Consider the following 13,232-nt stretch of genomic DNA (forward strand, 5'->3'; position numbering starts at 1 on the left):
TGAAGTTGCAGTATTAGACTGTTAGGATTATATGAGATATGATGAAAATTTGGAGAGAACAGTATCATTTCCGAACAAAGGGGTCAGAGACTATTTTGTTCCCTATTAGAGTTGTTAGGGACTATTTCGTCCTCTGTTAGAGTTGACAGAACAAAAGACCTAAGTAATTAATAAAAGACTAAAGTATTATTTTTGTCCCCAACGTTTGGGGTAAATCCTATTTGTGTCCCTAACGTTTAAATCGTCCTATTTGTATCCTTAACGTTTATAAAAGTGATTCAATGTTATCCTACTATCAATTATACTAACAAATCATATTATATTTTTCAATTATTCTCACTTGGATGTATTCATTCTCAATTAGGTCTCACTTGGATGTGTTCGATTTTAATATTATACCCACTATTTGTGTTTAGATTCAAATATGTCCCTAGAAAAGTGAATTATGTAAATGTTGTAAGAATTAGTTTCAACATTTGATGAGCTATTTTTCGGAGTAGATCATCGATTCTATCTCAGACATTTATATTCTAACTTCAAGAAGAGATTTTTAAAACTCAAACTAAAGCGTTTATGATGTGTAATTGATGGCAGGATAACATTGAATCACTTTTACAAACGTTAGGGATACAAATAGAACGATTTAAACGTTAGGGACACAAATAGAATTTACCACAAACGTTAGGGACAAAAACGATACTTTACTCTTAATAAAATTAATTGTTAAAGACCAATTAAATAATTAATTTTAATTAAAAACTAAATTGTCTAATCCAAAATTCTTTAGAAACCAAAATAAGTAAATACTCTTTTTCTTGTTTGTAATTACTAATTAGTCCGAGAGGTGAACAATAATGTTTAAGGGAAAGAATAAAGGGATGGAGTAGGGTGGTAAAAAATGGGCCCAAATAAGGGCCCAATAAAGTTTGGAAACCCTTGGTAGTTGTTACTGAGGGAGAGGATTGCATAGGAAAAGGCAGAAGCGTTGTTATCCCCTGTCTATCCATTTCATCCATTTCTTAAACTCAGCTCTCAGCTCAGTGTTGTGTTGAGCTCCGCCGCTAGCTGCCATGTCTCCAGGTCCCGTCGTTGATGCGCCCGCCGCAGACACCACCGCCGACCAACAACTCCCTCCTGTCGATGACGCTACCAACAAGAAAAAGCCTCATCCCCAGGTTCTGCCTATTTTGCCTTCTCTCTCTTTGTCTATTCGATTAAATTCTTCTTCTTCTTCTTCCGTTTTGTTTCGATTGGTTTCTTATGTATTTATGTGATCTATTTTTTTTTTCTGCTCAGGAAGAAGACGAAGCTCCTGTTGTTGAGGACGTCAAGGACGACGAGGAAGACGCCGATGACGACGACGATGACGACGACGACGATGATGACAAGGAAGACGGTGCTCAAGGTTCTCTTCTTTGTGTTTATTTGTTTTAAATCTACATATGGTTAGCGTATTCATTCTATTATTTTTTTAAATTATTTTCACCCTAATTATTTTATATCCTATTGAATTTCGATCCACCTGTTTCTAGCGTAGTATACATAAAGTTCTAAAGGAAGCTTGATAGCAGTTTAATTTGATGTTGTTCTGAATTCATTGGCGTTCATGACCTCACATGCTCTAGTTGGATATATGAACTAGATTATATTGTTGCTGGAGCTGAGAGTTGCTATACAATACTCATTTATATGAATGCCTTTGTCGGAATTGTGTAATCTTTGAGCTCTGCTGTTGTAGGGTTCTTTCGAATAATTATGTGTCATTTTGCTCTCTGTATCTGTTATTTGCGTTATGATTCTTCTCTATGTCTTTCAATAAAGCTAACTGATCTTGAGTGACATTATTATCTATTACTTGGTCGCGAAATTACTTATGACATTAATGGCCTTACATATAGAGAACACAATGAATGTGTTCTACTTATTATTATATGCCTGCAATTCAACACCATATATGCATTGATGCACTTGTGTTGAATTTTAATCCTTTTCCTAAATATCTATTATTATGTTTTGTTGGGCTGAGATGCAGGCGGTGCCGAGGGTTCAAAGCAGAGCAGAAGTGAGAAGAAGAGTCGAAAGGCAATGTTGAAGCTCGGGCTGAAGCCTGTAACTGGTGTTAGTCGTGTCACAATCAAGAGAACAAAAAATGTGAGTCATGAGTGTGTAAGCCGCAAGCGTACCTCTGCATACTGTTATTGTTTTTCTTGTGTATATGAAACATCGATGGCTTCTAACAATCTCTTTATATCTCAGATTCTCTTTTTCATCTCAAAGCCTGATGTCTTCAAGAGTCCAAACTCCGAGACCTATGTCATATTTGGAGAGGCCAAAATAGAGGACCTGAGCTCTCAGCTGCAGAACCAAGCTGCTCAGCAGTTCAGGGTTCCAGATATGGCATCTGTTATGGCAAAACAAGATCAAGCTGCTGCAGCTGCAGGAGCACAGGCTGAAGAAGAAGAGGAGGAGGTTGATGAGACCGGCGTGGAGCCCCATGACATTGATTTGGTCATGACACAGGCAGGAGTGTCAAGGAGCAAGGCCGTCAAGGCTCTCAAGACTCACGATGGTGACATTGTTGGTGCCATCATGGAGCTCACTACCTAATAGTCTTTATATTCTATTGTGCATTTGATTTCTGTCTCTCGGGATGATTTTGGAACTAGTGCCATCCTTAAGTTACTCTAGTTAAACTTTTTGCCATTTATTTTGGTTTACATTATAATTTTGTTGCTGTCCTTAAAATTTATGGGGGGCCATAATGGTCAGCCATATTATTTAGCTGTTTTTTCCTCTCAAAATTGCCTTCTGTGAGCTCAATTTGTGTGCTAGTCTGCTAAATGGGATTATAGTTATGGTTGTCTCGGTTTCTGAGCTTCATTATTAATATAATAGCCTAATAGGAATTCTTTGCTGTGTGAGATTGATGGTGGGATTGAATTATTCGAAAGAACTTGGATCAATTTTGAAATCTATGATGTTTTGCATCTAAACTAAATATCATTAATTCTTGAATTTAGTCGTTAGTTAAAACGTCCAATTATTAGGTTTCTAGAATGTCTAAACTTGGAGAAAAATATATTGGGTTGTTGATGCGACACACTTTGATTCGATGGCTTTTGATAAAGTGAGTAGAGTTTTTTACTTGTTGCAGGTAACAAACTGTCAATTTCAATACAAGGACTAAGATTCACCGACAGATGATTTCATAATTTCATTCGTTTAAAAAGAAAAAAAAAAAAAAAAGCAAAGCTAAGTTGCTTGCTTTGTAAACTACCAGATGAAACACGCCATATAGCAGCAACTTCAACCTCAGTCCTCCTTGACTTACACCCCCATTGCTAGCTATTGATCACTCTGCAATTTTCTCTTATCTCTCCATCATCACCCGTTAAGACACCAATTTGACCCATCTTCACCATCGCATCTGCAAACTTGTTTGCCCATGTGTATCGATCCCTTGCATGCTGATACACTTGGCTAGCAGTCTCAGTGTCAGTCAAGAGAGTCTGGTCAGATATGAACAGACCTCGGTTCGCCAAAATACCATTATAGTACCCTACATCCGCAACGCCGGGACTTGAAGGGTCCATTGGAACCACAATGTTTTGGTTTGTGTTCCCTTGTGGACATCTCCTCTTCAAGAACATCGCATATGAGGGATCCAAACTTGGATCCTGAAGTGAAGTACTACTGAAATTGTATAGCCTGCTGTTAAAAGCAAGACAATGAGAGCGTCCAATGGTGTGTGCTCCTGCATATGCAAAAATTAAGCCAAAAGCATATTAGATATAAGATCTTTCATGCGCCTCTATCTAATAGCTTAAGTTTTGGAAACAAGATAAAACTTGACTTATTTATCTTGAAGCTCTCAATTAATACCTGAAAGGGTGACCATTTCTTCTTGTGTTAAGCCCTTCTTCGAAAAGAGCTGAGTGAGTTGGTTAACATTGAAAGTTGGAGGAGGCAAGTCCGTTCTTGTGTCTGAAGCTAGTGAGATTCTACCATCTCTTCTTCCAGCTGGAACATCATAACCAACTCCTCCAACCTGCATGAGTCCAAGGATAAATCATTTTGATTTATTGAAAATATAAGGTTTGTATGCAGAGGGTGGGAAGAGCAGACAAACTTACTAACTCAATGCTGTCCCTCGCTGCGAATGCTACTATGTCTGCGCAGGAAACAACTCCTTTGCACACAGCTTCAATCCTAGCCTTGGCACTGTCTATGACATCAAACCCTCTGAGACTCGGATTATTCGCCGGAGAGTCTTTCTCTGCTGTGTTCGAGGGAGTAGAATCAAGAAGAACTGATCCATCACATCCCTACAAATTAACAATATGTTAACTAATCTTTAGGTTACAAAAATTTGACTAATAATTAAAGGTCATGATCATATATATAAATGTAATAAATGGTTTAATATATTGACTTACTCTAACGAAGCAATCATGAAAATGCATTCTAACAAGGCCAGCAGCAAGTCCAGGATCTCTATTATAAGCTTTCCTGACTTCATCTTTTACAATGAACTCAGCCATGCCACATGAATAGCTGTAATACCCAACTTGAAGTTCAGAATGAACATGTTGACTCAACAAGTATATGGCAAAAACTATAACCATGCTATTCAGTTTTTTTGGACTCATTTTCTCTACAATATTTATTATTGTCTTTCTAATGATTTCTGATTAACATTATGAAATAATCATGGCCTATTTATACTAATAAAGGCAATGATTGATGAGATTATTTTGCAGCTAAGTGCCATGTGATAAGGCATTTGGCTGTAACGTCATTTTTATTTGGTCAAGGTTAAAGAATATAAGTGATTGAGGGGCAATAGACAAAGGACAAGGGAAAATGGTTAGATCACACTATTATTGTAGTGGTATCATAAATCCACTTGAGATTTCACAATATGCTATGTTGAACAATTACGCGCTTGAGTCAATTTTAGTTGACTTGAGTGCACGAAAATCCAAATTAGTTGTTAAAGTTGAATGCGTTAGTGAATATAATAGACTAATAAAACTTTGTTAGATGATGCAACTCATGAAGGTTTTGTGCTATATTTATTATTAGAATAAATTAGTTAGATTCCCCAAAAGAAGGAAGGGCATGCATTAGGGAAATACATTTTTAGAATAAGCTAAGCAATTCATATATATTAGATAAACGGAAGTATCACATTCTAAACTACTTTTATGTTCAAAACCAGTGTTAATCATGAATTAATTACTGTTTTCTAGTGGGATTAGGTGTGGTATTGATAGTGACGGAGCAATGATCTAAGATTCTTAGACGAAACCTAAACCTTGAAGGTCTGTCTGCTGTTTGGAATAACGCATGTAGATGGCATGCTTCATTCCTTATTTGTTGTTTTTTTTTTAAATGAAAATAAGTGAATAATGACTCGGTATTTAAAAGAATGGAGCAGTTATTACAATAATAATTTCAACAAGATAAAATTCCCATAACGCAAGATTAAAAGTTAACAAATATTTTCACATGAAAAGGCGTACTGCGTACTGGCTAGAACCCAGAAAAAGAAAAAGTTGCTGCCCTAGATTTTTCCAAAGAAAAAAACTTACTTTTACTAATTATTATTATTATTTTTCTTGTTAAATTATCTGGTCTTGCCACATTAGTATTCTTTTCTTGTATATATCCTCATAATTCGTGTCTGCCATACTTTTCGTATATCAATTTAGCTATCTCTTCATCGTTAGTGCTAATTCAACCAAGATTAACTCCACCATTATCATGAAAGACTAACATCTTCGTTGCGATTAATTTAACATTATCTTCGAAGCCACTAATAACCTGTAACTTTTCACAGTAATGTGTTCTGACTCACTATTAGTGTAACCACTAAGACGATGCATGTAATGGGAGAGATCACAAGAGCTCAACCCTCTATTGGAACATCCACTATTAACTCCACTCCAGAATATCTATACGTATATTACTATACTCAATTATACTTACTGGATGGATCTTTCACTTGTATGAATCATAGGTGACTAATATAAGTGACTTTTTTTTTAGCCGGAAGGAAAAATTAAATGTTGACAAAACCAATATATGATTTATCAATTTATCTTTATTTAAAATACATTTTTATTTGGATGTGCTTGTTATGTATATAATTAATTAAATGGTGAAAACTCTATGATGATATTTTTATATAAAGATGACATTGTCAATTATTAAATGGTTTGATATGTTTAACTGAATATATTTGACTAAACCTATATGATGCATGGACACGACACAGACAAGGCACGGACACGACATGATACGGAACATGCCGACACACGAATTTTAAAATCTTATAAAATACGGATGGAGACACGCATACATATAAAATATAAAATATTTTTTAGATAAATCGTAATAATATTTTGATATTTTATTGATATTAAAATATATATTTTAAGTTTTTAATTATTTTTAATGTCTTATTAAATTATATCAAGTATTTAAAATAATTTTTGTTTTAATAAATAATAATATATATTATATCTAAAATTATTTCGAGAATATATATTAAGAATAATACTGGACGCGCTGGCACGTGATGGTATTTAGGTGTCAAGCATGTCCAGAAATTTTTTTTTATTTTTTATTAAGACACAGTTGAATATAACAGATACGTGTATCGAATAAGTGTCGATAAATATCGTGTTTGAAATGTGTCCGACATACAAACATAACAAAGTATCCGTTACTTCATAGTACTAAACCATTTAGCAATTTATAATGCCATTTTTCTGTGAAGATTTATCATGCTAGTATTCTCCTAATTAAATAACATACTGTACGAGATGTTTCTGGTACGGGTTGAAGGGTGGATCGAGAACCTGCGAACAAGGCTGAAGCCGGGTTGCTTAACTGGAGCAATGGGAGGAGGTACCTGCAAAGACACTCCGACGTTCAAGTCAGAATGGATCTAAGAGGTGTAAGGTATGAGGAATGAATGAATACCTGAGGGACTTGGGTCCTCAATTTATAGGTGTTGGTGAGCATCTTATCTTATCTTATCTTATCTGGCTAAGATAAGGGAGATGTTTGAATTCGAAAGTCGGTTAGGAGTTCCGAAGGGCTGGTTTTGGGCCTTTCAGGAGAGAGAGGCGGGTCGGATCCGAGGTGCCGGGTTCGGGCCCAACCTCGGGTCCGGGATCCATGGGTTGGATCCGTAACAGTTGCCACCGCAGCGGGAGAGCGAGCGAGGTCGGTCTGTCGCTAGGAGATATTACTTCTACCGTGGGCTAGGCTCCTGGCCTTTTCTTGAGAAGTCGTTTGGTTCTTTTGAGAAGAGGTCGGCGCCTCGGTTTCGTTCCGTGGAAGATTCATCTGACCGTTTTGGTCTGTCATGACTCTTCCGTGTCTGCTGCGCCCGTTGCGTTCTTCGAGGCGCGATTTATTAGTTTCTCTTTCCAAGGGGGCATTTATTGCGAGGGGACGTTTTCCTCTATTGCCCTTATGTTTCCTTTTCTTTTCGGGGGTATTTGTGTTATTTTCCTTTTTTCGAAACCATTTTGGTTTTCTTCCTTCAGTTCCCTCTTCGTTTCTTTTTTCCTTTAGTTCCCTCTTCATTTCTCTATTTGCTTTTCTTCTCCGAAGAGCTTTTTCTTCTTTTTCCTTTCGCATTCTGTGGTTTCGGTTGATCTTCTGCCATGGTGTTTTCTCCTCCGGTTTATTTTCTTGCGTTTATCAGGTTGGTGTTCTTCTGCTTCTTTTTGTTTCCTCTTTGTGATTTGTGCTTTATCTTCCTTTGTATTTTATTTTGTCTCTGCTTAGTGTAGATTAGAATCATTTTTTTGGTGTATGATGGCATTGCATTGTGGTAGATAGTTCTTGTTGGGGTAGTGGGTTTTGTAAGGGGGGCGAGTGCCGCCGTATAATTGGTGGTGTTTAGTGGTGTCTGTTTGGTTTGATCCACCATTTTTCGCCGCGGGGTTTGGCTGACGGTGGTGTTCGTCGCTATTTTAGGTATGGCTCGTCGAAGGACTGAGGGTGTGAGGGCTCCGGTGCCCCCGGCGGGGGGTGTCCCCGATCTTTTCTCTTGGGTCACTAGTGACGTGTGGGGGACGCCGTCGCGGATGACGGAGGAGGACCTCCAGCGGCTCCGTGATCAGGGAGCTGTTTGTGGGGGTGGCGATGCCGAACGCCATTACGAGCTTTTCCTTCCTGGGGTTGACGAGAGGGTTTGCTATACCAATCTCGATTCCCCGAGTGTGCCGGATTGGATGTGGGTCTACGAGGCGATGTTTACCCGGCTTGGCGTTCGGCTTCCCTTTTCTCCATTTGTTCAGCAGTTGTTGAATCGGTGCTCCGTGGCGCCGTCCCAGCTACATCCGAATAGCTGGGCGGCGATATGGTCTTTCGAGCTTGTTTGCGAGTTTTTGGAGCTTCCTGCTTCGGTGAACGTTTTTCTTTTCCTCTTCTTGTGTACCCTTCCGACCAAAGAGGGGAAGCATAAGAAGGGGTATGTGTCTTTTAGAGCTCAGCCTCATCGTCGGGTCTTCGGTTTGTATGAAGATTCCTTTCATGGTTTTAAGAGTGGATATTTTAAGGTCCGTCCCGCAAGAGGGCATCATCCTTTTTGGTTGACTTTGGAGGGTGAGCAGCGGTTTCCCACCTATTGGAATTTTATGGCGGGGCCGTCGGTTTTTACTCGGGTTACATAAGAGTTCCTGTCTTCGGAGGAACGGGATGTCGCTCTTGTATTGTGGCAATTGTTTGGGGATCGCCCCCTTAATCCTCGGGATGTGATGGGAGATCCGGTTGCTTGTCGGTCATACGTTGGTGTGTGTCTGTCCTCTTCTTTGTTTTTATGTTTTGTTTTTCCGTTTTTTTAACTTGGGGTTTTTTGTTTTCTTTCAGTTGAGATGGCTGATGGTTTGACTTCCTTGGCACGGCTGAAGGCGGCGATGGGCCGGGAGGAGGGGTCGTCGTCTCCGGCTACTCCTGTTTCCAATCCTGCCGTGGGGTCTCAGGCTGCATCTCAAGAGGTAGTTTCTTCGGGTGTGCGGACTGATGCTCAGATTTCTCCCGGTCCTGCAAACTCCCCTGAGGTCGTCGTGGTGACGGCTGCTGAGGCTTCTCGAAAGAGAAAGAGGCATGAGGAGCCGAGCAGCGAGACTTTTGAGGATGAGGGTCTTGTGCCTAGTGTGATGAATCGACGTTTCGATGCCCCGGGTTTTATTGATCAACACTTGATGCCTGGTACGGAGCCGTTTTTTGATGGGTGCGATGTTTCGTTCCAGGCCAAGTCGGTGTATCGTGCCCTCCTTCGGTCTGCTGTCGTTGTTTGGAAGGCTGAGCCCGTGATGGCTCAAGTCGGTTTGTTGGATAAGAAACTCCGTCATTCTCAGGCTGAGATGGTTAAGCTGAAGGAGAAGTTTGAGGCTGCCGAGATCGCGAGGGAGAAGGCGGTGAACTCTTCTGAGGAAGCCGGGGCAGAGATTCTTCGGCTCTCTGAGGTTGAGACTTCACTTCTTTCTCAACTGGGTGAGGAGCGGAAAAAGGCTTCTGATGCGGGTTCCCAGGCTGCTGCGCTTCTTGGTGAGTTGGAGGCTCTGAAGGCCGAGGTTGCTGCCTTGAAGAGGGAAAAAACGGAGTTGTTGGCTGATGCTAAGGATGCGATTGCTGCTACTGAGGAGACGATGAAGGCACAGGCCCTGGTGTTGGCTCCGGGTGTGGATGTGTCTATGATGGGAGCTTTCAAGACCGTTCGGGATGGCCAGATAGTCGATCTCGAGTAGCTTTTATCTCTTGTAATTTTGCTCTTTGCTTTTAGACTTGGTTTGTTTTTTGGATATTTTGGTTTGGCCGTGGGCCGTGTAACCGTGACTTCGTAACTCCGGATTTCGTTAAATGACTTTTTTGGCCGTTTGGGCCTTTTTGTATATTCCGTTTAAGACTGTTCTGTTTTTGGTTTATTTCATTCCCTGTTTGGGATGAGCGGACCGTCGTGTGGTCGTATTTTCGTGGATATCCATGTGTTGGGCCTGGGGGGTGATCGGTCCCCCAGTCGTGGCCGTAATTTTGTTCTGTATTTGGGACATCTTAAAATTGAAGAATCTAGGGATAGCTTTTTAATGGAATTTTATTGATGGGTGAGCCTCGTTAAAACCATCCGTCTTTGGGGGGAAAGAGTACCCGGGATTGATACTTAAGCAAATTTAAGAGTTGTAAAATGGGAAGATACATAAACAAATAAAAAGGGGTGACCTAGTTAGGTCGGCCTAAGTGTAGTATCGCCGTAAGTTTGCGGCGTTCCAGGTCCTTGGGACTTCGTCGCCGTTAAGCCGTTCGAGTTTATATGCTCCTTTTCCGATTACCGCCTTGATTTTGTATGATCCTTCCCAGTTAGGGGTGAGTTTCCCTTCTCCTGGGGTCGGGGGACCGATGTCGTTTCGTTGTAGGACGAGATCGTCGGTTGTGAATTCTCGTCGGATGACGCCATGGTTGTATCTTAAGCTGATTCTCTGTTTTAGGGCTAGCTCTTTGATATGAGCTATGGTTCTTTCCTCGTCAATGAGGTCTCGTTCTGCTTCCTCGTCGTTACTGCCGACCATTTTTCTGGGGCTTGGGTCTCTGATTTCTACCGGGATGACCGCTTCTACACCGTATGTTAATCGGAAGGGTGTTTCTCATGTGGTCGTTTGCGGTGTGGTTCGGTATGACCATAGGACCGATCCGAGTTCGTCGGCCCATAGTCCTTTGGCTTCGTCGAGCCGCTTTTTGAGTTTTTTGATGATTATTTTGTTTGCGGATTCCACCTGTCCGTTTGTTTGGGGGTGTTCTACCGAGCTGAAACGGTGAGATACGTGTAGTCCTTCTAAAAATTCTCTGAACTTTTTGTTAACAAATTGGGTTCCGTTGTCCGAGATAACGATCTCGGGGATCCCGAATCGGGTGATGATCTGTCGCCAGAGGAATTTTCGGCATTGGGCTGCCGTTATGGAGGCTAGGGGTTCGGCTTCGATCCATTTGGTGTAGTAGTCTATGGCGACGATGAGGTATCTGAGTTGACCGGGTGCCGTAGGGAAGGGCCTGACGAGGTCGATACCCCAGGTGCCGAACGGCCGTTCTGCCGATATGATGCTGAGCTGGTGAGGGGCTGCTTGGTGGATATTGGCGTGCCTTTGGCATTTGTCGCAGTTTTTAACTATTTGTATGGAGTCTCGAATAATTGTGGGCCAGAAGTAGCCTGCCCTGATGACCTTTTGGGCTAACGTTTTGCCTCCGACGTGGTGTCTGCAGCAGCCTTCGTGGATTTCGCGGAGTATGTATTCCGTGTCCCCGGGTTCAATACATTTGAGTAGGGGTTGCGAGAATCCGCGTTTGTATAGTTGTCCTGCGACACTGGTATAGTTGGCGGCTTCCCTTTTTATTCGCTTTCCCTCTTTGAGGTCTGGCGGCAGTGTTCCCTCGAGGAGGTACTGTAGGATAGGGTGGGTCCAAGACCCCTGGTTTGACAATGTCAGATGGGCGTTGGTTGTCGTTGACACGGAAGGTGACTTGATGACTTCCTGGATTAGTGATTTGTTACCGTGTCCAGGTTTGGTACTGGCTAGTTTGGAAAGTAGGTCTGCCCTTGCGTTTCGTTCCCTAGGAACGTGCTGTATGGTAACGTGCTCGAATCCTTCTTTTAGTTTGTTTACCTTGGCGAGGTATTGTTGGAGTAGGGGATCTCGTGTCTGGTAGCCTCCGTTAATTTGGGAGCTGACTACTTGGGAATCGGTATTTACCTCTAGGACTTTTGCTCCGACTTCCCGGGCTAGGGCTAGGCCTGCTAAGAGGGCCTCGTATTCTGCCTGGTTGTTTGAGACCGGGAATTCGTATCGTACTGACTATTCGATCATGACTCCGTTTTGGCTTTCGAGAATGACTCCGGCGCCTCCGGAAGTGATGTTCGAGGAGCCGTCAACGTGTAGCTTCCATGATTCAGGGGTGGAGTCTCCTGGTGTCATTTCGGCGATAAAGTCGGCCATGGCTTGTGCTTTGATCGCGTATCGGGGTTCGAACCTGATATCGAACTGGGATAGTTCGATGGACCATGCTAGCATTCTGCCTGCTAGGTCGGGTTTTTGTAGTACATGCTTAACCGCTTGGTCGGTTCGGACCGTCACGGAATGGGCCTGGAAGTATTGTCGTAGGCACCGGGAGGCTGTAAGGAGTGCGAAGGCTAGTTTTTCTAAGCGTGAGTAGCGAGCTTCCGCATCCTGTAAGACTCTGCTTATGAAGTATACGGGTTTTTGTTCTTTTTTCTCGTTTTTCCGGATGAGTGCTGCTGCGAGTGCCTCCTCCGTTATGGAGGGGTATAGGTAGAGTGTTTCCCCTGTTTGGGGTTTGGTGAGGATTGGTGGTTCCGCTAAGACTCTCTTGAAATGTTGGAATGCTTTTTCGCATTCCGTCTCCCACTTGAAAGGGGCTCCTTTTTTCATTAATTTGAAGAAGGGGATCGCCTTTTGGGCCGATGCTCCGAGAAAGCGTGATAACGCCATCAATCGGCCGGTGAGCTTTTGGATGTCTTTAAGGTTTTTTGGGCTCGTCATTTCGAGGACGGCGCGACATTTCTTCGGGTTTGCTTCAACTCCGCGTTGCGTGATCATAAAGCTGAGGAACTTTCCTGCCTCCATCCCGAAGGCACATTTTGCCGGGTTGAGTCGCATTTGGTGCTTTCGTAGGGTGTTCATTATGACCTTGAGGTCGTCGGTGAGTTGCTCGCCGGATTCGGTCTTGACGAGCATGTCGTCTATGTAGACTTCTAGTTTGTTTCCGGATAGGTTTTGGAATATCTTGTTGACGAGTCTTTGATAGGTGGCTCCCGCGTTTTTCAGGCCGAAGGGCATCACTGTGTAGCAGTATGTCCCGTCTGGGGTGATGAATGCTGTTTTTTCTTCATCTGGACAGTGCATCGGGATCTGGTTGTAGCCGAAATATGCGTCCATGAAGCTGAGGTATCGGTGGCCGGATGCGGCATCTACTAGTCCGTCGATGTTTGGTAAGGGAAAGGCGTCCTTTGGGCAGGCTTTGTTGAGGTCCGTGTAGTCAACGCACATTCGCCATTTTCCGTTAGACTTTTTCACTAGTACAACGTTGGCCAACCATGTCGTGTAGGGGAGTTCTCTGATGAAGTTGGCTTCGAGTAGGGCTTTAACTTGCTTTTTGACCTCGGCGGCTCGGTCTGAAGACATTTTTCGTCTCCTTTGTGC

The 13,232-nt window shown here is 42.2% G+C and overlaps 2 protein-coding genes across 2 annotated transcripts; one reads left to right on the plus strand and one right to left on the minus strand.

Annotated features, from left to right (window-relative positions):
- Nucleotides 1-900: 900 nt before the first annotated feature.
- Nucleotides 901-2,801, plus strand: LOC107622787 (nascent polypeptide-associated complex subunit alpha-like protein 2). Its single transcript, XM_016324823.3, has 4 exons — nucleotides 901-1,175; nucleotides 1,297-1,405; nucleotides 2,033-2,151; nucleotides 2,257-2,801. Exons 1-4 carry the CDS (start codon nucleotides 1,071-1,073, stop codon nucleotides 2,605-2,607), a joined length of 684 nt encoding a protein of 227 aa, XP_016180309.1. The 5' UTR covers nucleotides 901-1,070; the 3' UTR covers nucleotides 2,608-2,801.
- Nucleotides 2,802-3,117: 316 nt separating this feature from the next.
- On the minus strand, nucleotides 3,118-4,855 carry LOC107622786 (peroxidase 5). Its single transcript, XM_016324822.3, has 4 exons — nucleotides 4,437-4,855; nucleotides 4,134-4,325; nucleotides 3,883-4,048; nucleotides 3,118-3,754 (listed from the first exon to the last, which is right to left on the minus strand). Exons 1-4 carry the CDS (start codon nucleotides 4,647-4,649, stop codon nucleotides 3,342-3,344), a joined length of 984 nt encoding a protein of 327 aa, XP_016180308.1. The 5' UTR covers nucleotides 4,650-4,855; the 3' UTR covers nucleotides 3,118-3,341.
- Between the last annotated feature and the right edge of the window lie 8,377 nt (nucleotides 4,856-13,232).

The sequence above is a fragment of the Arachis ipaensis genome, chromosome B10 (assembly GCF_059453495.1).
Source record: "Arachis ipaensis isolate K30076 ecotype BB chromosome B10, ASM5945349v1, whole genome shotgun sequence".
NCBI lineage: Eukaryota > Viridiplantae > Streptophyta > Magnoliopsida > Fabales > Fabaceae > Arachis > Arachis ipaensis.